At 41.6% G+C, this 25,000-nt stretch overlaps 1 protein-coding gene across 1 annotated transcript in view; it reads left to right on the top strand.

The window, feature by feature from the left end:
- The window catches only part of LOC127003641 (glycine receptor subunit beta-type 4-like), a 214,634-nt gene that overhangs the window by 124,791 nt on the left and 64,843 nt on the right, over window positions 1-25,000 (top strand). The window contains exons 5-6 of the mRNA XM_050870551.1: window positions 4,306-4,388; window positions 5,782-5,916. Coding sequence (XP_050726508.1) covers window positions 4,306-4,388; window positions 5,782-5,916 — 218 coding nt within the window. The remainder of the gene's footprint in view (window positions 1-4,305; window positions 4,389-5,781; window positions 5,917-25,000) is intronic.

Here is a 25,000-nt window from a genome sequence, read left to right as displayed (position 1 = left end):
AAAAGATAGACAGAGGATGGAAAACAAGAAAAACAAATCTATCTATTTATCTATCAATCTATATCAATCTCTAAGGGGCCTGTCTGCTCTAATCATCTATGTAAACCTATGTAACTCTCCCCCTACCCCCTCACCGCCCCACCACACACACTAAGATTCGCCGACCAAACCGTGGAATTGGATTAAACGAAATAAACTTGGACCTCAACTTGGCCGTGGTTAATGTGTTTATTTTGGGGAGAGTTTCCTCATTACCAACGCAGAAGGTGAGCCTGAGAGCGAAGGGAGGGAGGGAGGAAAGGGAGAAGGAAGGGAGGGAGGAAGAGAGAGCAGGAAATGGAGAGGGAGGTGAGGGTTGGGAATGCAGGAAGTAGGGAGGGAAGGAGGGAAGAAGGAGGGTAAATGGAGGTAGAAAAGAGAATAAGAGAGGAAGGAAAGGAGGAAGAGGGAACAGAATGGAAGAAGGGGAGAGAAAGCGATGGAAATGGAGAGGGACGAACTGGGATTGTAGGAAGTAGGGAGTGAAAGAGGGAAGAAGGGATAAATGGAGATAGAGAAGGGAATAAGAGAGATGGAAGGGAGGAAGAGGAGGGTTGGAGGAGAGAGGAGGATGGAAACGGAGTAAAAAGGGAATAAAATGAGGGAGAGAAGGGAAGGAAGGAAGGGAAAAAGGAGAGAGAGAGAAAGAAAAGTGGAATGAAGGAAAGAAAGAGATAGATAAAGAGAGATAAGAGCATAGATAAGCCTCAACCCACATGGTCTGTATAAGGGAATAAGAGAAGGAAGAAAGGAAGGAAGAAAAGGGGAGAGTAAGTGAGCCAGAGCAAAATAGAAAGAGAAAGAAAGAGAGAAAGGGGAGATAAGCGCATAGATAAGCCTCCCTCCGCATGGTCTGAATGATACGGTCTGTTCCGATGGAGTTTAATCGGGCAATCATTCTCCGTGTTTTGACGTGCAAGTGTCCCGCGCGCTCCGGCCGGGAAAGTTATAATAATCCTGTCAAAAAGTGTAAACAAATAAATGAAGGGAGATAAAATAGTGCCCAGAAAAACAAACAAACACATACAATACATTCACAGCGGCTCCGAATACATAGATACATATACACATACATACATTCATACATACATACATACATAGACGCACATTTACACTTAAAAACACACAACCACACAAACATACTAGGAAAGATCACCAAAACACACACAAACACACAAACACACACAAAAAAACACGACCACCGCAACAATAACCGTAAACAAACAAGATGAGTGACACAACGCGCCCCCTTTCCCCTCCCCCCTCCCCCCCCCACCTCTCCTGATCACGCCCAGCCAATAAGACCTGTAGTTTACCTGTACATAACCTGTGTGTGTGTGTGTGTGTGTGTGTGTGTGTGTGTGTGTGTGTGTGTGTGTGTTGATCTGTATATCTATTTCTCTGTCTATTCATACATATTTAAGTCTATCAGTTTCATAATAAGAATAAGAATATGAATAAGGATATGAATAATAATAATAAGAAGAAGAAGAAAAAGAAGAAGAAAAAGATGATGGAGAAGAAGAAGAAGAAGAAGAAGAAGAAGAAGAAGGAGAAGAAGAAGAAGATGATGAGGAAAAAGAAAAAGAAGAAGATGATGAAGAAAAAGAAGAAGATGATGAAGAAGAAGAAAAATAAGAAAAATTAGACATTGGAGTCTTTCCTCATTTTCTTCTTCAATTACATCGCCAATTTTCTCTTCTTTCAATTATTCTTCCCATCTTTCCTGTCATCTTCGTCCTAATTTCCTAGCATTTTCTTCATTTTCACCGCGGAACTGAGAGAGAGAGAGAGAGAGAGAGAGAGAGAGAGAGAGAGAGAGAGAGAGAGAGAGAGAGAGAGAGAGAGAGAGAGAACACTACTTTATGGGACACTCCACACAATTCTCACGTCTGTAGTTTTTCTTTAAGATGAAGAGGAAAGGAGAGAAGGAGAGAGACGGAGAGAGGGAGAGAGAGGTAAAGAGGGAAAAAAATGGTAAAGCAAAACAAAGGAGGAGAAGGAGGAGGAAAATATTGGGCAGGCGAGGGAGGAAAAGTGTAGAAGGAGAGGACGGAAGAGGAAAGGAGGGAGAGAAGGAAAAAAGGAGGACAGAGGAGAGGGAGAAAACAAATGAGGAGGAAAATAGAAGACAAATGAAGAGGAAGGAGGACAAAATGAGGATATAATACAGGGAGGAAAAAGAGGAAGAGTAGGAGAGGAGAAAAGAGGAGAGGAGGAAAGAAAAAAAGAGAATATAGAAGAGAGGAAGAAGACAATGAGAAGCAAGGAATAGGAGAGGGAGGAGGAAAACAGAGAAGGGAGAAGAAAAAAAAAGCAGGAGGAAAAAATATGGAGGAAAATGGAGGAGGGAGGAAAAAACGGAGTAGAAAAACAACAATCATAAAAAAGAAAACGGAAAATGTAAAGCGAAATCAATCCATAACTATATCAACATTGATTTCATGCGCTTATACTTTTTATGTATATATATATATATATATATATATATATATATATATATATATATATATATATATATATATATATATATATATATATATATATATATATATATAAGAGAGAGAGAGAGAGAGAGGAGAGAGAGAGAGAGGAGAGAGAGAGAGAGGAGAGAGAGAGAGAGGAGAGAGAGAGGAGAGAGAGAGAGAGAGAGAGAGAGAGAGAGAGAGAGAGAGAGAGAGAGAGAGAGAGAGAGAGAGAGAGAGAGAGAGAGAGAGAGAGAGAGAGAGAGAGCGGACACACAAAGTTGTAAAGAACACGGAAAAAATTGGTTTCGTTATCTTTTCCCAACACGCGGATCCAGATGGAGACAGAGAGGGAGAAGGTGCCGCTTACACCCCTTCCCTTCTCCCTTTCCTTCCCTTCCTTCCCTTCCCTTCTCTCCCCGTCCTTCCTCCTGTCTTCTCCCTCCCCATTTCTTCACATTTATTTCTTCCCTTCCCTTCCCTTCCCTGCCCTTCCTTCCTCCTCTCTCTTCCCTGCCCTTCCTTCCCATCCCTTCCCTGCCCTTCCTTCCTTCTCTCTCTTCCCTCCTCATTTCTTCCCATTTGTTCCTTCCCTTCCCTTCCCTTCCCTTCCCTTCCCTTCCCTTCCTTTCCCTTTCCTTCCCTTCACCTTCCATTCCCTTCCCTTTTCTTCACTTTTTTTTCTCTTATCTTCCCTTCTCTTCTCATTCCTCCACTGACCTTTCCTTCAATTTCCTATATTTTCCTTTCCCTTCCATTCCCTTCCCCTTCCCTTCTCTTCCCTTTCTAAAGTAAGCGTTTGTATGTATCCTTATCAGTGTGTGTGTGTGTGTGTGTGTGTGTGTGTGTGTGTGTGTGTGTGTGTGCCTTCCAATCAGTATGTCGGCATGAGTGATATGTGAAAGCAAACACACTCAGAGAACCTAAAACACACACACACACACACACACACACACACACACACAAACAACCAAACGGGGACTAACACCCATAAAAAAACTGCCCCCTCCCCCTCCCTCTCCCCCTCTCTCTCTCTCTCTCTCTCTAAGGGGCCACAGATCACACGAATGCATAGTCAGACTGAGAGGAAGCAAGTTTGTTCGATCGTGATATAGTATGCTCGTAAATTATAATGATTCTCGCTGATGTACGAGAGAGAGAGAGAGAGAGAGAGAGAGAGAGAGAGAGAGAGAGAGAGTGTGTGGGTGTGTTTGAACAATTTTTTAATGGTTCGACTTCATCTCTCTCTCTCTCTCTCTCTCTCTCTCTCTCTCTCTCTCTCTCTCTCTCTCTCTTGGAAATTTCACTTATATCATGTTTTTAGTCTTTTTTTCACTCTTTTATCTCTTTCTTTCTTTCTTTCTTTCTTTCTTTCTTTCCTTCATTCTTTCCTTCATTTCCTCGCTCTCTTTCCCTTTCCCAGTCTTTGTCCGCCTCGCTAACTCGCCTTCCTTCCCTTCTCTTTCACTCTCCGGGGCTTCACTACACTTTAATATATATATTCGCAAACTGCTAAATTTCTCCCTCTTAAACCTGCATAAATTAATCACGCTTATCCTTAACTCGCTACCGTGATTAATGGCCTGGGAATAATCTCTCGCCCTTCCTCTCTCTTCCTCTCCCTCTCCCTCTCTCTGTCTCTTACGATCTCGCTCACTCCTCTCTCTCTCCCTTTTCCTCTCTTACGACCCACCACGATCTCACTCATCTCTTCTCCCTCTCTCCATCTCTCTCTCCCTCTCTCTCATGACCGACCGACCTCTCATCATCTCGCTCACTCCTCTCTTTTTCTCTTCCGCAGACTGAAGCTCGTGTTCGCCTGCATGATGGAGCTCTCGAAGTTCCCGCTCGATTCACAAGTTTGTACCATGGAGATCGCAAGCTGTAAGTACTCTCCTCCTCCTCCTCCTCCTCCTCCTCCTCCCTTTTTTTTCATTCATTAATGTTTTTTTTTTCCTCCTCCTCCTCTTCTTCTTCTCTACTTTTCCTCCAGTTCTTTTCCTCTCCTCCTCCTCCTCTTCCTCCTTATCTTTTTTTCTTTTCATTAATGTTATCTTTATTTTTCCTCCTCCTCCTCCTCCTCTTCTTCTCTACTTTTCCTCCAGTTCTTTTCCTCTCCTCCTCCTCCTCTTCCTCCTCCTCTTTTTTTCTTTTTTTCCTTTCATTAATGTTATCTTTATTTTTCCTCCTCCTCCTCCTCCTCTTCTTCTCTACTTTTCCTCCATTTTTTTCCTCTCACTTTTTTCCCCTTTTCCTTCCTTCTCTTTCTTCTTCTTTCTCGTTATTTCTTCTCGACTTTTTTTTCATTTCTTGTTTTTTTTTCAACTTTCAAATCAATTATTATTTTGACACTTTTCTGTTTCCATTTTTCCTCCTTTTCTTCTTACTCCTCCTCTTCTTCCTCCTCTTCCTCCTCCTGCTACCTGTTTTAAATTCACCAGGTAAGCCACTGACATAATCTCCACGCCACGTTCTCATTACTCAAAGCTTAAATACAGAGCAAGCTAGATACTGTCAGACGCTTCCATCTCTCTCACATACATCCACTATTTCCAAAGGCCGAAGAGAAGATCAATCCGTCTCTAATGACTGTTTTCTCACATTCACGGCACAGAAGAAGGATTAGACTACCACCAGAGTCATAAAAGTACCCCTGGAAATGCCCAAAACGCCTACGAAAGCCTCGTCAAATATGTGTACTTGAGCGCCGAAGTTTGAGCCGAGGTCACGAGAGGCCGCCGCCAGCACAGACTCGGTTCCTCTCACCTCCTCCTCCCAGCTTATTAACTATTCCGCCTTCCCGAGCTCTTCTAGTACTCATTTAACTTCCCTAATCACCTCTACGCCACGCCTACGATACGCTAAGCTTACGTATTCCACAAGTTCATCAAAGAGCGGATGGCGGCGCGGGAGATTAAATTTCCAAACCTAGAGGGCTGCGTATGAAAGACCCATGAACAGATGAAGAGATGGGGAATGAGAGGAAGGAAATAGTAGCAATGGTAATGGTAGTGATAGTAGTAGTAGTTGTAGAAGTAGGAGGAGGAAGAGAAGGAGAAGGAGGAGAGGGAGAAGAAGGAACAGTGATATTAGTAGAGTAGCAGAATGCAAAACAAACAGATGCGCAACAGGTGTCAGGGTTTCCGACGTGTTGACCTAAGAATACAGTCACAAACATTCTCCAACTCTCTTCTCCACTCTCTTCTCAGTTTCCTATTACTCCTCAATCTCTCTTCATCAACTCTCTTTAACTCCCTTCTCCTCTCCCACCCCTCAGTTTCCAAGACCATGAAGGAGCTCAACCTCTCCTGGAAGAACGACGCGCCCATCAAGATGTACAAGAATATGAGGATGCCCCAGTTCGAGATGGAGCAGATCGTCCCCACCACCTGTCAAGAGTCCTTCCAGATCGGTGAGTACACGGATTACCTTTTGCAGGGGTCTGTCTAAACGTCGGTGGAGTGATCTTTTTCCTTCCCCTGTATCAATTCAGTCTGTCAATACATCTAAGGGAGTGTGAGTTATGTTTTTTGAAATGTTGAAAAGTGGAAAGAAGAGGAAGAGAGAGAAGATGGAGAATTGGAAGAAGGAAGGAAGAAGTGATCAGAGAATGAAAATAAAGGAGAAAGAAGGAAAGAAGAGTGAATGGAAGGGAAAGACGATGGAAAGACAGACCAGAAGAAAATTGAAAGAAAAGTTAACTGTCTATAGATCTAATTATGTATCCCTATATACACCTAAATTTCGTAGCAATAACTTGACAATGACGATATTATTTTGCTGTTCTTGGTCTTGTTTAAAAGCACTACGTCTTCTATGTGATTTTTATTTTCACGAAGAAGCAATATATTTCTCCTCTTCTGGCAACGAGCATTCAGAGAGAGAGTTTTCTTTTACTCTCTATCTCCTCAGTCGTCGTTAGTGATGTCGGTATTCCCAGACGCCTTACTCTATCGTCAACCATTTTCACGAAGAAGCAATATATTTCTCCTCTTCTGGCAACGAGCATTCAGAGAGAGAGTTTTCTTCTACTCTCTATCTCCTCAGTCGCCGTTAGTGATGTCGGTATTTTCAAACGCCTTACCCTATCGTCAACTACTTCCAAAGGCCTAAAAGGTAGATTAATCGGGCTTTCATGAGTGTTTCTTAAAGTTCATGGTAGAGACGAAGGGTCAAACTACCACCAGGGTCATCAAACTACCCTTGGAAATGCTCAAAACTCCTATGAAAGTCTTGTCAAGTGCATGTTTCTTAGGTTCATGGTACAGAAGAAGGGTCAAACTACCACCAGGGTCATAAAAATACCTCTGGAAACGCCCAAAACTGATATGAAAGTCCTGTGAAGTTCGAGTGTGTTTGCGGCGAGGCGTTTGAGAATGTGGTCCTGAGACTCTTCCCGTGCAAAACCAAGAGGCACAAGAAACACCTTCCTTCCTCCAGCGGTGGGGTTGCATGTCAAAGGAAGGTTAGGCGGAAAGGTGTTAAGAAATCCCACACAAATATAAGAAATGGGTCGTTTTAAGCCATTCTGAGTGTCGTCTGTTAGCTCTTAGTGACGGTTGGAGTTCTTACCTGTCGCCTTAAGTGATTTACAGACAGGTAACATGTACTGGTTGTTGTTGTTTTTCTTTTGTTTTGGAGTGAGAAAAAATAAGTGAGTGTGAGTTTTTTTAAATGTTGGAAACTGGAAAGGAAAGGAAGGGAAAAAAGATGGAGAAATGGATGAGAAAGAAGCGAAGAGAGGAGTAAGGAGGGAAGGAAGGAGAAAGGAGAAAGAAGGAAAGAGGAGGGAATGGAAGGGAAAGACGATGGAAAGGAAAACTAAACGAGAACCGAAAGAAAAAGTAAGAAATATGAATGATGGAAGGAAAGGGAGAAGATGACATAAGAAAGAAGACATGGAGGAATGGAGAGAAAAAAAAACGAAAGGGAAGGAGAGAAAGAATGAGAGAGGGAGAGACGAGGAGGAGGAAAATACAGGTAGGCAAAGGGGAGGAGAAAAAGGAGTATATGAACGATAGTCACGAAGGGGAAGGGAAGGGAAGGAAAAAGAAAGGGAGAGGGAGGAAGGGAGAGAGAAGGGAGAGGGAGGGAGAGAGGGAGAGAAAGGGAGGAAAATGGCTCTCCGTGACAAAGGGTAATTTATTTAAGTAGTGTTTTTACGAGCCTGGAACTTAAGTGAATGGTGTGTGTGTGTGTGTGTGTGTGTGTGTGTGTGTGTGTGTGTGTGTGTGTGTGTGTGTGTGTGTGTGTGTGTGTGTGTGTGTGTGTGTGTGTTTAACCAAGCCACCCAGCCAAGTCAAACACACACACGCACACTAGAAGACAAAGAAAAAGAAGATAAAGATAAGGAAAAGAAAGAAGAGAAGAGAAAAAGCAATAAAACAAAAGATGATTTAAAAGTAGTAAGAAAACCATTAATTAGAGGAACGTAATTAACCTCAAACGAAGAACGTAAACAGAAAAGGAATTAATTAAAGACTAAATTAAGAGAGAGAGAGAGAGAGAGAGAGAGAGAGAGAGAGAGAGAGAGAGAGAGAGAGAAACCAAGACAGATATGAACAACTACGTCAATTAGCAAAGCATATCCCTCTCTCTCTCTCTCTCTCTCTCTCGCTAACGACGGGGCCATGAATGCTGAAATTGGTCTTTGAGAGAGCTAATCCGAGGCGCCCGAGGGAACTAAACCGGTTAGTTACTTTGATGAGGAGAGAACGACATCACAACAGATTGTCCCCCCTTCCTCCTCCTCCTCCTCCTCCTCCTCCCACTAACTCTAACTCTATCTCGTATTTCACTACATCTGTTTACTGGATACACTATATTTTCCATTCGCTTTACTTCGCTCCCTAATTTTGTTCGCTTTTTCGCGTGCCTCCCCATCCCTCTCTCCTCCTCCTCCTCCTCTTCTTCCTCCTCCTCCTCCTTCTCCTCCTCCTTCCATACAAACTGACTAACTCCATTCCTTACTTCACTATACCTATATCAGTTTCCTTCATTTCACTTTACGTCCATAATACGATGTTTGATGAAAAAAAGAAAACATTAATTGAGTGTTTAGAGTGTATGCAGTGAGTAGCGGGCTTTTTTTATTATTGTTTCCTTTTTTGTGCCCTTGAGCTGTCTCCTTTGTTGTAAAAAAAAAAAAAAGAGAGAGAGTCATACATACATCACGGCAGCCACTATAAATTAAATACCCCCGCACCACTAATGAGCACCACAAAGTAATAAGAAAATATAGTGTGTCTGAAGGTCGTGAATGGGTCGACCTAAATCAATACTCTTCTCCTTTTTCCCGCTATTTAACTTAATGCCCCGGCGATAGGAAGGTAAATGTTTGTGTGTGTCGAGGGTTAAGCGCTTCCATCCCCCCGCGCTGTGAGAGTTAAAAGCTTTCTCGGATTAAAAGGTTCGGAGGCCGTAGGAGTGAACGTTTCAGGGCCGGGAGTGTTAACGTTTTTGGCCTTAAGAGTGAAAGTTTGTGGGCGATAAAATTAAACGTTTCTGAGTTATGAGAGGAAACGTTTCTGGGTCATGACAGGAAACGTTTTGGGAGACCACGAGTGTTAGTGTTTCTGCCTCAGGAGTGAAGTGTGTTGGTGATAAAATTAAACGTTTCTGAGTTATGAGAGGAAACGTTTCTAGGTCACGAGATAAACGTTTGGGGGGGCCTAATGGGAAACGTTTTTGAGTGATAAGAGTTCAACGTTTCTGGTCCAAGAGTAAGTGTATTGAGGTTGTATGAGCAATCGTTTCTAATTCATAAGACCAAACGTTTCTGATTCATAGAGGAAGACGTTTTCGGCTAACTGGAGAAACTATTTTAGGCCATACGATTAAATATTTCGAGGGTCATATGATTGAACGTTCCTGGGCCATAAAAGTGAACGATTCCTAGCAGCAATACATTCTAAATTAAATGAACTATTATTATTAAAGTAACCAATAAATATACAAACCAAAAAAAATATTATATAACGGAAAGTAAGTTTAATAAAGTGGAAGCACACAGACACACACACACACACACACACACACACACACACACACACACACACACACACACACACACACACACACACACAGACACACGCACACGCACGGAGGAAATAGTTAACGTGCCTTTCAAAAATTAAGAAAAGCCATCGCAGAAGATAATTACTTCTTTGCTTCAAACATAAAAGTAATATAAAAGCCAAACGTTGACGGCGACTTATATTTACGCACTTCAAGCAGATCAAAGGAGAGAGATGAGAGAGAGGAAATGAAACGAATAACTTGCAAAATTAAAAAAAAATGCGGACTAAAAAATGCAGATGATATAAATATTAATATGAAGAGATATTAAAACTCATCCTCTTCTTTCCTCTTCCTCTTTGAATTCCTCTCTTTCTTCCTCTTCAGATAGACTGCTTGCTTTTATCCTTCTTTTCTTCCTCATCTGAACTTTCACTTAAATCTCTTCCTTTCTTAGTACACCTTTCCCGCTTCTACCTTAATCCCTTTACAATACTTCATGTTCATCACAGTCAATAATTCTGTATTTCACACGCCTGGTAGAATTTCTCGAGTTAGCGCTGCCAGACTTCCATATTTCTGATCCAGTAGAATTTTTGAGTTGAAGGACAGACAGACAGACAGACTTCCCGCCTCTGCCTTTCACTTTTACAAAACTTCATGTACATCACATTCAATAATTCTGTATTTCACACGCCTGGTAGAATTTCTCGAGTTAGCGCTGCCAGACTACACAAATTTCCATATTTCTGATCCAGGTAGAGTGTTTGAGTTGAAGGACAGACAGACGGAGAAAGATCACATTGACCTACCTTTATTTTCCCTCAACCTCCGCCCTTGTACCTCATCTGTAATCCATTTTATTCTATAGCTCTTTACCCCTCTACTCCACTTCTCCTACCTCACTATTCTTATCATACCCTCTAGAACACAACTATCTTCATCATTCTTCATCTCCATTCTCTTTTTTCCTTCTATTCATTATGCTCTTCTCCCATATCATCCCTTCTCTCTTCCATTAGCTCCTCGCCTCTCGACAGATTACTTTCGCAACTAATCTACCTCCTCTGCATGTCTATCTTTTTCCACTTAACACCTCTACCCCTTTATCGTTAACATTTCTACTTATTATTTATGTACCCTTCCTTCATTCCTACCTTTCTCCACCTTCTACCTCACTCTCTCTACCGTCCATCTCTCTTCCTCCTTTTTATCTCCTTCTCTGCTGCTAATTCCACTCTCAAATGGCTGCAGATACCCTCGTTTCCCCTCCTCCTCCTTCTCCTCCTCCTTCTGTCGCCTCTTTAGGTAACAAATCGTCTTCAAGAAGGTATTGTATCTCACCTCACCTTCCCCCTGTCCCCTTCCCCTTCCCCTCTCCCGTAACCCTTCACAAAAAAGCCTCCCAACAAGATTACGTCTAATTTGCATCCCTTCTCTTCCCTTCTTATCTCCTTAGTCAGGGAGGAAAATGTATCGGGTGCTTTTTTTTTCCCTGATTTTCTTTCTCTCTTTCTTGTGTGGGTGAGGAAAGAATGGCGTTATGGTGCTGGTGTTTCAGGGGTATTTTATATGTATTTTTTTGTGAGTGTGTGTGTGTGTGCGTGATTTCACCTGTGGACTGTTAATGAGAGAGAAAGGGGATGGAGGGGAGGGAGGGAGAGGGGAACATACCTGAAGTCTTGAAGATCAGAGTACATTTTTTTTTACTATTTTTATGTACTTTGTCAGTCCATCAATAAGCCATCAATATACAGTTCTTTTCTACCTTTTTGTTTAACTGTTCGCCTGTCTACCTCCCTGCATCTGTGTGTGAGTTAGTCCAGTCTGTCTATCTGTCTGTCTAACCGTTACTGTGTTAGTCCTTCAATCACCCAATATTGTACTGTTTTTCTGAGTTTTTTGTCTATCTGTTGGTCTATCTATCTGTCTATCTATGTTTATGAGTGAGGGCTATGTCTGTCTATCTCTCCGTCTATCTTTATGTCTGTCCATCTATCTAGGAAGCATGAGAGGGACAGTAAGATAAAGATGGAGACAGATGATGATGATGAGGAGGAGGAGAGATGGGGTCGTGAAGAAGGAGATAAGGGGAAAGGATAAGGATTAAGAGAAACAGTCACCCAATGAGACACTAATACAATAGATTTAAAACCCTTCCGTAAGAGACTGTATGAGAAAGACAAGAGACGGAAGAGAAGGAGGAGAAGGAGGAGGAGAGATGGGGTCGTGAAGAAAGAGAAAAGGTGAAAGGAAGCTGATTATGAGAAACAGTCACCCAATAAGACACGGATACAATACACTTCAAACCCTTCCGTGAGAGACAGTATGAGAAAGAGAAGAGACAGAAGAGGAGGAGAAGGAGGAGGAGGAGAGATGGAGTCGTGAAAGGAGGGAAAAAGGAAAAGTAGAATGATTAGGAGAAACAAAGACACGGATACAATACACTTCAAACCCTCTCGTAATGTGTCCTGAGTTATCATGAATGCAAACACGATTATGACGGAGCCGCATCAATCAGTCAGGGAATTCTACTGAAGCTTATCACCGCCTCTGAAAGCCATGCGTTAAGAGGAGGTCAACAGCGGAATGGGTTTGCAAATAGCGTGCGGATGGATACCAGAAGCTGATTTATTGTGATGTCCGATGATTAGAGGCGAGAGGTGAATCATTCTGACGTGCATGATGATATAGAGCAGTTGTTGAGTGATTAGTCGTCTCATACCTTTCTTTTATCATATTTTATTTTTGTGTCGATCTATTATGTTTATTTATCTATTTTTTGCTGTTCTATCTATCTATTTAACTATTCTATCATTCTGTTTATCGATTTATTATTATTTATGTATTTGTTATAGCTGCGTTTTCTATTTATTTTATCGCTGCTCTTTGACAATGCTGTAACTCCCTTCATTCCTACTAAAATAAGGTTCTGTATGATTCCACAATCTAAAACAGATCTCTGCTCTTGTATTCTGTAACTAAAATAAGGTTCTGTATGATTCCACGCAAGAGAATTATTGACCAAACACTTAAAATTAATACACAGAAAAGCAGAAGTAGTATGGCAAAATCTAAAACGGATCTCTGCTCTTTGTCTATTCTGTAACTCCCTTCATTCCTACTAAAATAAGGTTCTGTATGATTCCACGCAAGAGAATTATTGACCAAACACTTAAAATTAATACACAGAAAAGCAGAACAAGTATAACAAAATCTAAAACGGTTCTCTGTTTCTGATTGCTTATAACGTGACTCCCTTCATTGCTATTAACATTAACTTCTGGATGACTCAACGGAAGCGAATTTCCTTTCCGTTGTGATTTGAGTATTTATTTTGAGTATATTATTTTCTATCAAGTATATACGTCTTTTTCCTATTTCCCTTTAGCAAACATATAAAGCGAAAGCAGAAGAAGCAACAAGGTATGAAGAAGAAGAAGAAGAACGAACGAGAGACAGACGGGAAGAGAGAGAGGAAGAGAGAGAGCGAGGGAGGAAAGGGAGAGAGAAATAGCTATAAGAAGTCAGAATAGGCAGAAACAGAGGCAAAGGTAAACACGAGGCAGAAACAGAGGCAAAGGTAAACACGAGAAGGGGACAGGAAGAGAAAGAAGACGAACGAGGAGAAAAACAAGGTAGAGAGAGCGAAAGGGAGCAAGAGGGAGGGAGAAATAGTTACAAGAATAGGTCGCGATGCCCCCCTTCGACGTCCCCCTTGAACATATGCTAACGAAGCAATTAATATTCATGATGTATCCCAGCCTCTATAAGCACTCTTGTCGCCGCCGTGGATGAGCTATGGCGGACAGGCGAGGGGGCGACCCACGGGAGACGACACTTGTGGTCTGAGGGCGGGGGAGGAGGAGGCGGAGGAGGACGAGGAGGAGGGGGGGAAGATAGGGTGGTGAGGCGAGTGAGTAGGAGGTGAAGGAAGCAAGGATGGGAGAGTAAGATAGATAGACACAGAGGAGGAGGAAGGGGAGGAAAAAGGGAAGGAGGAAAGATAGGGTAGTGAAGGGATGGGGAAAGGAGGAGGATTATTGAGAGATACAGGAGGAAGTAAAGGAGGGAAGGAGAGATGTTAAGATAGAGATAGATAAAGAAGGAGAAGGAGAAAGAAAGATGGAATGGTGAAGAGAAAGGGAAAGGAGGCTGATTGAAGGAAACAGGAGGTAGAGGAAGAGTAGAAGGGACAGAAGGACATTGATTGAGAGAAACAGAAAAGAAGGAACAGGAGGAGGAAGACGAAAAATGAGGAGAATAAAACAGAATAGGACAGGAAGATGAGAATAAGGAGAAAGAAGAGGACAAGAAGAATGATTTTAAGAACGAGTAAGAGACAGACATTAAAATCTAAACAAAAGAAAACGAAGAAAACGGAAACAAGGAAACCAAAGAAGAAAAAAACAACAACAACACTAACCGAGACGAACGAAGAAGAAGAGGAAACTAGAAAACATTATAGAACGGTTCACACGGAAGACAACGAGCTGATGAAAACTATGAAGGATAATGACTAATAATGGGCCGTAAGGGTGTGATGATGACAGGTTATATAGGGACGCTGTAGACTTAGGTGGCGTCCGTCATTATTAGGTTATATTAGAGGACAGTGTTGCCAGATCCGAGACAATCAAATCAGCTTCATGAACGTTAATTTTTTTTCTCTCCTCTCTCACTAAATCGAGAACAAGAAGAGAAGAAGAAGAGAAAGAAGAAAAGGGGAAATTGAAGAACAAGAACAAGAAGAAAAAGAGAAGAAAAGATAGAGAAGAAAAAAGAACGAAAGAAAAAGAAAAGGGAAAAGAGAACTACCATTGACAACTAACCAAGAAAGAGAAGAAGAAAAAGGGAAATTGAAGACGAACAAGAAGAAAAAGAGAAGAAAAGATACAAAAGAAAAAAGAACGAAAGAAAAAGAAAAAAAGAAAAGACAACATATATTGACTAACCAAGAAAAAGAAGTCAAAATAAAAAGTAGAAAAAAGAAAACGAGAAAAATATACCTGTTGACAACTTGTAACGAGAAGAAGAAAAAGAAGAAGAAGAAATAGGAGGAGGAAAGAGGAGGAGGAGGAAAAATAGCGGAAGATTTGACCTCTCTCCCTCCTTCCCTCCCTCCTATACACCTTCAAGAGGATCACTAACACCTGAGTGCCTTCTGGAGGCTACAAATTGCATATAAAATTGCTCCTGAGCCTCTTAGAAGAAGGCTTGATGACGCAGGTGGTCGCCGGGAAACGATTGAGGACCCGCGTGTGACTCTCAAAGGAAGACTCGAAGGTGGGGAAAAAAAGGAGATGGAAAAAATAACGAGGGCGAGGAAACAGTGGAGAAAAAGACTGAAGGTGAAGAAATGGTTGTAAAAAAGAATGGTGATAAAAATTAGTGGAAAAAAAGAGGACAGTGAAGAAGGAGAGGAAAAAGAAAAGGATGGAGAAGAAAGAGTGGAAAAAGAGAGAAGCGAAGAGGAAACAGTGGAGAAAAAGACTGAAGGTGAAGAAATGGTTGTAAAAAATAATGAGTGATAAAATTAGGGGAAAAAGAGAAGGACGGTGAAGAAAGAGTGGAAAAAAGAGAGAGGCGGAGAGGAAATAGTGGAGAAAAAGAACGAAAGTGATGAAAATAGTGGGAAAAAAAGAAAGTGAAAATATAGTTGAAAAAAAAGAAGATAGTGAGGAAATGGTGAAAAAACGAAGATGAGAAACATGAAAAAGAGAACGATGGTGATTATATAGTAAAAAAAAAAAGGTGAAACGAAGGTGAGGAAATAGGAAGTATAGAAAAACGCTTAGGAAAGTGAAAAAGGAAAATAAAGATGAGAAAATACAAAAAAATAACAACGTAGAGGAAACAGAAGAAAAAAAAATAGCAATGTGTCGCTCTATCTTACAAATAAATAAAGTTATACATATGTTCCAAGGGCGTGAGGGTAGGAAACAACAACAACAACAACAACAACAACAACAACAACAACAATAATGAGGATAATAAGGGCAGAAAAGCAACCAACTCAAGAGCATAAACCTCATTACATAACGGTGGAATTCGGAGGCGGAAAAATACATAATGTGCTCATCTCCGAACTGAGTCACGCGTAAGTCATAACAGAGGAGGAGGAGGAGGAGGAGGAGGAGAGGAGGAGGAGGGTGAAGGTAATGATGCTGGCTGTAGCTTTGAGGGGTCTGCTAAGTGTCTGTGTGTGTGTGTGTGTGTGTGTGTGTGTGTGTGTGTGTGTGTGTGTGTGTGTGCGTTGTCATGGGTACGGGCGGCGGCGGGGAAGGCGTGAGCGGCGTCCTATTTGAAAGTTTTAAGCAGGGAGAAGAACAGGAAGGCCTCGAGATTGACGCGGTGCCGAGCGGTAATGAAGATGGAGGAGAAGGGGAGGGATGGAACAACAACAACAACAACAACAACAACAACAACAACAACAGCGACAACGACAACGCGAATGTGTCTACCTCTCTTTCTTTTACTACTGATAATCTTGTTACTAAAGCTTCAAAGAACATAACAACAACAACAACAACAACAACAACTTCTACCGCTACTAATAATAAGAACATGAATAAAAAAACTACAGATAATAAGCCAAAGGAAAAGGAGAATAATAATAGGAAAAAAAAATAATGATAAAAAACACTGATAACAAATGACAGCAAAAACAAGGTTGCCGAGGAGGAGGAGGAGAAACGACGGGAATAAAGGAGGAAAAAAGATCACAAGGGCCTATGTTGATACTCCTAGGAATCTTGCTTAGAGGGGTGAAAATTCCTAGAAGTGTTTGCCTAGGACTGCTCGGGGCAAGAACTGCGCGCGCTCGGGAGGGGAAAGAGTGGACAAGGAAGAACTGCCTTATCTACCATCGAAGGCTTTGACAAATTTGCATGATGTGATAGATAATGAAATCGTGACCTTAATATATGTGTTGAGCTATTGTGACCCCTAGAATCAGTTTGCAATAACGTAGGAGTTTGTTAAGCATTTGCAGAAAGACGTTTTTGTGTAGTATAGAAGGCAGCTCAAGGGCAAAAAAGAAAAAGAATACACGAAAAAGACCAATTTCTAACCTTCCTTCATATACTAAATTATTACGTTTACACTTAGTAGTTTCCGTCTATTATATTGCTGTCCTTCGTATCATTCTGCACTTACTTCTTCAGTCCCACGTACATAGGCGGCGGGATGCTTAATTTTTATCTCTCTCGTTATCACTCCTTCGCTAATAATCTCATTCCGATATTCTTTAACATTTTCTTTCTGTCCAATCTTCTTCACATCCTCATTCCTCCCTTCTTAACGTCATTCTCTCATTCGCTAACACTACTTTTAATATCCTCATGCATTTTAAGTTCGCATCCACAATCTCTATTTCAGACTCTCTTGCTCTCCTTCAGATCCTCCTTACCCTCCTTCATAGCGTCATTCTCTCATCTATACGCTAATACTACTTGTAATACCCTCTTATGGACCCTCCTTTTTTTAGTTTAAAGTCTTTTGAATGGTTATCCACACTTTCTGACCACGCCTATTAGGTATCTGTTTTCTGTATCTGGGTCTGGGTATTTTCCGTAACCTCCCTTGTTAGTGTTAGTGCTTTTCAGGTGTTTACGACTTTGTATATCTGACTAATTGCTTTCCTTCCCTCTCCTATCATATTTACAATTCTTGTCTCCATATCTCCACCCGGTATTTGCCTCTGATTGTTCTTTCTTCTGGGTCCCGACACCTCACGCCTTTTAGTTCGGATCCACTCGGTTTATTTCATACTCTCCTGCTCTCCTTCATATCCTCATTACCTTCTTTCATGGCGTCATCCTCTCACTTTCACGTTTACATTGCTTTCAAAATACTCACGCTTTTTAGATCGCTTTCCCACAAGCTTTCGTTCCCCTCCCTCTCTCGGCACTATCACGCTTTCGCTCCTCTCCCCCTCGCTCGGTACTCCCATTAAGGGTCTCGTTGGCTAATTTCGGTAATGATTATGGGATGGACCTTTATGAGTACACATCCATGCCGCTGATACGCTGTTGAAAGCACCGCTGCGTTGGTTCTGGTGCTGCGGACTTTCCTAAAACTGCCAGATAAAAGTGACGCTAAAAATGTAATGGTACGAGAAATTGAATTAAACTTGAATTAACGAAGAGCGAGATGGCTCAATTTGGCTCCATTAACGACGGAAAAAAAAGGAGAAGGTGGTTGAGGACATAAAAGTTGGCAGGCTGTTTGCTATCTACGCGGTACTCCTAGCAAGAAAGAGATAAATAATGAGATAAATAAATTAAAATGAGACATGTATAAACGATTTCCCTGTATAACAAAAAAACGTAACTTACAAAAACGACAACCATTAAAAACTAAACAGGGAATATATATAGAAAAATACCTCAGTGTTGAAGAAATATTCCCCGACAAAACAGTACTCAGAAAATAAAGAAAAAAAAAATACAAAAACTCAAAACTTCGTGAATACCAAAAAACACTAATAATGACTACGCCAATAAATATTTATAACGAATAAAATAAAGAATGAATACCAAAATATGAAATAGGCGTATACCCAAATGTTTGAAGAAATATTCCTCAACAAAACAGTACTCGGAAAAAAAGGAGGAAAAATATATGACCTTAAACTTCGTGAACACCAACAACACTAATAATAACTACGCCAAAAAATATTAATGAGGAATAAATTTAATAATGAATACCCCAAAAATATGAAATCAACAAATGTACTTTCTAAATGATAAGACCCCCCTTCTCCCTCTTCCCCCTTCCCCTCCCCCCCATCATTAGTACATCCCCAATACTTTTCCTCCTTGAAGCTTATTCTTGTCATCCGTTGGGACGCGCGCCATAACTCTCCCTAATCAACATATAATCAATCACACGTCGTAAGGGGTTAATTTTCACTCCTGCTCACCTGTAGTCACGCGCGCGCACCTCCGGGCCGACAGGTGACGTGAGGCAGGGAGTGGCAGGTAGAGGATGATAGAAGGAAGGTCGTGCTGCCATCCTTCCTTAACCTTCCTCATCTCCTCTAGGCGTGAGTGTTGCCCAGGAAGGATCAGCAAGCCACGAACAGCAGCCAGACAGAAGGGATTGGATTAGTGAAGGAGTTGGATGCTTCTTTAACAACGGATAAAAGTACAATAAAAAGGAGAAAAAGAAAACCAAATGAACACGGAATGAATGCAATAAAAAGATATATGATTAAAACTAAGTGAATAAGGGATATAGCAAAAAAAAGAAAGGTAAAACAAAATATATATACTTCTCTAACAGCGGAAAAACTACAACAAAAGGAGAAAAAAAAACAAATGAACGCGGAATGAATGCGATAAAAAGATATATGATTAAAACTAAGTGAATAAGGGATATAGCAAAAAAAAGAAAGTTAATACAAAATATATACATGATAAATGCGCTTTTAAAAGAATATAAACACAAAATGAATACGAAATAAATTAGAAAAGAATAATGTGAGCCAAGAGCGCTACGTGATATTTATATAAGCTAGAATATTATATAGAAGTAAAACAGCAAAAGGGAGAGAAAACAAACAGCAGAAAAATCATATATGTCTCGTTTGATAAGATAAAACAAACGAGAGAGAGAGAGAGAGAGAGAGAGAGAGAGAGAGAGAGAGAGAGAGAGAGAGAGAGAGAGAGAGAGAGAGAGAGAGAGAGAGAGAGAGAGAGAGAGAGAGAGAGAGAGAGAGAGAGAGAGAGAGAGAGAGAGAGAGAAAGCGCGAACAAAATTAATTAATACTATCCGGACAAATTGAAAAGCGGGTCGCACACAAAAGGGGAGGGGGGACACACACACACACACACACACACACACACACACACACACCTAAAACGAGATATTTCATTAATAAAAACTTTTGATCTTGTGCCAACGAAAAAAAAAAAGATGGAACAAAAAGCGTAATAAAATCTGTAATAAATAAACCGTTCGCTGCCCTTTGAAATAGCATAATAACAGAGTAGGCCTACGCAGCGGAAATAAAAAAAAAGATAAAAATAAAGGAAAAGATCGTGGTTGAATAATGAAGGAAAATACATCAATTATATACGACTAGATTGATAATGATGGAAATTTGAGGAGTAGGCCTATAGGGAGGAGGAAAAGGAGGAGGAGAAGGAAAATGTTGAGAATAGAGACAGAATATGATAAAAAAAGGAGACGAGGAGGAAAAAGAGGAATAATAGATAAAAAAAGGAGGAAGTGGAGGAGAAAAACGAGGGGAAAAAGACGAAGGGGAAAAGGAAAAAGAAGAAAAGTAACAGGGAGATCATATGAGGTTAGAGGAAGAGCAGGAGAAGGATGAAGAGGAAAATGGAGGAGGGGATGGAAAAAAAGAAAGGAGGAAGAAGAAAACGAGAAGAAAAAGACGAAGGGGAAAAGGAAAAAGAAGAAAAATAACAGGAAGATGATATGAGGTTAGAGGGATGAAGAGGAAAATGGAGGAGGGGATGGAAAAAAAGATGAGGAAAAGGAAGAAGAAGAGGAAAAGTTTTAAAAAAATGATAATGCTGGGAGAAAGAGGAAGAGCTGAATGAAAAGATAGAGAAATGAGAGAAGGAGAAGCATGAGAGGTTAGAAGAATAGCAATAAAAAGGACGATGAAAAAAACGGAGAGAGGAATGAGAAAAAAAGGAAGGAAAAAAGGAGGAAAAGAAAGAGAAGTAAAGAAGAGAATGATGCGAGTATTATATTTATTGACTCTGGTTTTCTTTTGGGTTACCTGTCTGATAAAATTAATGACAGGTAACAAGAAATAACTCAGGTGGAGAGAGAGAGAGAGAGAGAGAGAGAGAGAGAGAGAGAGAGAGAGAGAGAGAGAGAGATGGGGGGGCAGGGGAGGAAATATACTGGGGCAATTAGGGTACTTCAATCAACGTACTAATTTATGAATGAGATGTTTCATTACGTCCGCGCTCGCTAAGTGGGAACACACACACACACATACACACACACACACACACACACACGCACAGACACACACATTAGTTTTTTTGTTGTTGTTGTTGTTTTGAGTGTGAAATTCTCTCTCTCTCTCTCTCTCTCTCTCTCTCTCTCTCTCACGGTCTTCTCTACTTCCTCTCTTCATCTCTCTCCCTTTCCCTCCTGACTCTCTCTTTCCCTCTCTCACTCTAAAAAGCATTCCTCTCACCTCTATCTCTCTTTCTCTCTCTCACTCTTTACTCCTCCCTTCCTCCATCTCTCTCCCATCTCTATCCTTCCCTCTCCTTTCTCACCCCTTCACTCTTCCTCTCTCTCTCCCTCACTCCCAAAACAGCAATCCTCACTAATTGCAGTCATTAACGAACATTAGTCGGCCAGAGCAATAGAGCGATCACTATTAGGCGTTTTTTGTCCCCTTTTGTTTGTGGTATTTTTGTCAGGTATTGTTTTGGGTGTTGTTGTTGTTGATGGTGGTGGTGGAGGTTAGGTGAAAAAAAATACTATAATTAAGCTTCAGTTTATGCCGTTTGTGACTTTTTTCTTTCTTTTTTCCTTTCTTTCCTCTCCATTAACTTAATTGCCGGGAGAGAAAAGAGGGAGAAAAAAACGGAGATGAGAAATTAGAGTAAATAAGATGGGCGGTTTCCAGGTGTGTGTGTGTGCGAGTGTGTGTGTGTGTGTGTGTGTGTGTGTGTGTGTGTGTGTGTGTGTATAGTAGTAGTAGTAGTAGTAGTAGTAGTAGCAGCAACAGAGTAGGGAGACCAAAGCTTGAAGGACAGGTAAGCCAGAGGTAATTCGGGTCTTTGGGCAAACAACAGGTGAGGGGAAGCAATTTAGGGGCGCGGAGATCACCTGGAATGAGGGGACAGGTAAGGCAGGCCGAGACACTGTCATTCAAACCCTTCCCTAATTGCTACTGACCTTGTTTTTGCCGGTGATGCAGTAATCGTTGCGGAGTCGCTGGAGGTTCTGGTGGTGGCCCTCTAGGCACTGCACGAGGAGACGAAGCCCTTGGGAGTTCACGTTTCTTGAGCCAAGACCAAGGTGCAGGTGTTCGGAGGCTTGCTAGATGACAGTTCAGTTTGTTCATGCTTGCGACGAAAACATTGATTTCTTGGAAAATTTCTTTGGCAGCGTATTGCAGAACAACGGCGGGTCTCGTTAAGGTCTTATGGCGGACTGGCCTGGCTCACGGTGTTATGGACTCGCTCAGCACGAGTATATCGCGTTGTCGATCTGGCTCTTAAGTCGCTTGTGATCCTTGTCTTACTTTATGGTGATGAGACACGGACAACGAATAGCAAAAATGCAGCGGATTGGTGCCTTTCGTATTAAGTACCTACACAGAGTCATGGGACATCGCTGGAATGACTTCGTGTCAAACTGGCAAATACTCCGTGAGACTGATTCGAGGCCTATACGACTATACGGTACGCGGCACGCCGTCTATAAGCCAACCCTGCTCACCGGGCTGTTTCTGGAAGAGACAACCCCGAGTGGAGGAAGCCACGGGGACGCCCAAGGAGTTCGTGGCTTGAGTAACTCGATAGACCCTGCCATGAGGCTGTTACGATGGGATGGGGCCTGCACGGGGACGTGTTCGAGGCGACTCCCGAGGTTAACGTCGCAGGATGGGCGAGGCACCCAACCCCCGGCGAGTCCCTCTTTTGATTGATTAATTGATGTAATTGCCAAAGACTTTCCTCCATTCATTCATTTTTGTCCCCAAACGGTTTCCTTCCTTCCAACACTCTCATCACATCTCTCTTTTGCTCTCCCTGGTCCTGTCTCTCTCCTTCCCTCCCTCGCCTCCCGCTGTGCCCTCCAATTATCGGAGAATTTCCTCTACTATTAGTGCAGCTCTCTCACTCTGCCTCCATCTCTCTCTCTACCTTTACCTATCTGACTATATCTATTTACCTATCTATCTATCTATCTATTTATCTGCACATTATATTTTTTCCTTTGCACAACTTCCTTAACCCTTTGTCTATATTCTACTTATTTCCTGCCTTTCCCTGCTTCTACTTTCTTCTTCCTTCCTCTTCCTCTTATCGCCTGCTCTTCTTTCTGTCTCTTCTTACTGCCTAGCTCTTTCCTTCCTTCATCTTTCTCTTTTCGCCTCCTCTCTTCCTATTTTCCCATCCCCTTTCTTCTTTCTTCTTTCATTTCCTCCCTCCTATCGCCTCCTCTCTTTCTGCTTTTCCTTTCCCTTGCTTTCTCCTTCCTTCCTTCATCTCCTTCCTCCTGTCTTTCTTCCCCGTATTTCCCTTACTTTCCCCATCCTTCATCTCCTTCCTCCTGCCCCTTGCTCATCTTTCCCAACACACTGATTAATCTCTCTCTTCCCATCCGTCCTCCCTCCTTCCTCCCGGCTTGCTGCTCCACCTTTTTGTGACACCTACACACCTAGACCCTGGCTGTGCCCTGCAATGCTCATAAGGCGAGGAAATATATACGTCTTGTCTGGTTGTTATGAGGGACGATGCAACCAGGGAGAGGAAGAGAGCAAGGTACAGTGGGATGGATTAATCGCTACCAGGAAAAAGAGTAATAAGGATGGATTTCTCGCTAGCTTAAATAGAGGAAAAGCAGTACACCGTATTAATTCATGTACTGTTCGTGTTCCTGCCCAGAGCGTTGTCGAAAATGCGTATCGAACATGACGGAGAAATAGATAAACGGGAACAGAAAGTAACTAGACGCCTTTTTTTGTATTACTATTCGTATTCGTGTTCCTGCCAAATATATTAACGAAAATTTCCATCAGACGTGACGGAGGAATAAATAAACGCAAAACCTATTCAGATCGCATTCAAAAAGTAGCGAGTCACCCTTTTTTGGGATGGACGTAAATGTGAATGTAAAGGAAATTTGTGTTGCTGCCAAAATCATTGTCGAAAATTTCCATCAGACGTGACGGGGAATGAATAAACGCAAAACCAAAATATATCGCGGTCACAAGGTAGCCAGACACCTTTTTTTGGATTGATGCGAATTTAAATGTAGAAGAAATGTCTGTTGCTGCCAAAATCATTGTCGAAAATTTCCATCAGACGTGACGGGAAATGAATAAACGCAAAACCAGAATATATCGCGGTCACAAGGTAGCCAGACACCTTTTTTCGGATTGATGCGAATTTAAATGTAAACTGTCTGTTACTGCCAAAAACATTATCGACAATTGACATCAGACGTGACGGGAATGAATAAACGCAATAAGATTCAGATCGCATCCAGGATAATTATACAACAGCAAAAACGAAAGCTCTATTATACAAAGCGATACAAAAAACACATAAAAATAACATATAACAACATCAGCGTCACTTACCTTCAAGGAAACGCTCCTCACTGCGATTCTGCAAAGACGAAACAGAAACACATTAGAAAAAAAAGATGAATTCGAAATGTCAGAATGCAAAAAAAAAAAAAAGGAAAAGGAAAAATAGAAGAAAGACGAAACACAAAACAAATAAGAAAAAAACGTACTCAGATCAGACTACCAAAAAAAGATGGAAAAACAAAATAATACTAAAATAAATAAAGAGTAAATGGTAAATAATAAAAGGTAGATGTAGATGTGTAAGTAAAAAAAATAAAGAGAAAAAGGATAATGCAACTCTCTCCCTCCTTCCCTCCTTCCTTCCTTCCTTCCTCTCTCTCTCTCTCTCTCCTTCATTCACGGGAGGAGAGATGGAAAAAAGAAAAAATCGGAGCACTTTCCACATCAAGGTACTCTGCATAACTAAAGTAATATAAGACTGAAAAAAAAGTTATGCAAAGTTAATGAGAAACTCTGAATATTGTGAAAGAAACGTCAGGAAAAGAAAAAAAAAGAGAAAATGCTTGAGAGAGAGAGAGAGAGAGAGAGAGAGAGAGAGAGAGAGAGAGAGAGAGAGAGAGAGAGAGAGAGAGAGAGAGAGAGAGAGAGAGATAGAGAGAGAGAGAGAGAGAGAGAGAGAGAGAGAGAGAGAGAGAGAGAGAGAGAGACAGAGAGAGAGAGAGAGAGAGAGAGAGAGAGAGAGAGAGAGAGAGAGAGAGAGAGAGAGAGAGAGAGAGAGAGAGAGAGAGAGAGAGAGAGAGAGAGAGAGAGAGAGAGAGAGAGAGAGAGAGAGAGAGAGAGAGAGAGAGAGGGGGGGTGGGGGAGGCTGGATGGAAGGCTGTAATCAAGGGTATCGACAGGCATGTGTTCGAACTCCCAAAAATAATATAAAAAAAGAAAAAGAAAAGTCGCATTGGAGAGGAGGAAAAAATAAACATAAATGGGCTACACACACACACGCACACACGAACACCCACACACCTCCTCCTCCTCCTCCTCCTCCTCTTCTTCTTCTTGCGTGATCTCGGTTCAGACGGGAGTCAAGTCGGCTTATAAGATGAAAATTGAAAAGCTCAGGAAGATAACGTCGTGAGCTCCGGGGATTATGCACGAGACTTCAACAGGGACGGAACGTGTAATGGAGGCAGGCGAGGCTTAATGCGGACCGGCAAACCAA

The sequence above is a fragment of the Eriocheir sinensis genome, chromosome 25 (assembly GCF_024679095.1).
Source record: "Eriocheir sinensis breed Jianghai 21 chromosome 25, ASM2467909v1, whole genome shotgun sequence".
NCBI classification, from domain to species: Eukaryota; Metazoa; Arthropoda; class Malacostraca; order Decapoda; family Varunidae; genus Eriocheir; species Eriocheir sinensis.
The sequence above is the reverse complement of the archived record's forward strand: the minus strand, read 5'-3'. Positions and strand labels throughout refer to the sequence as shown.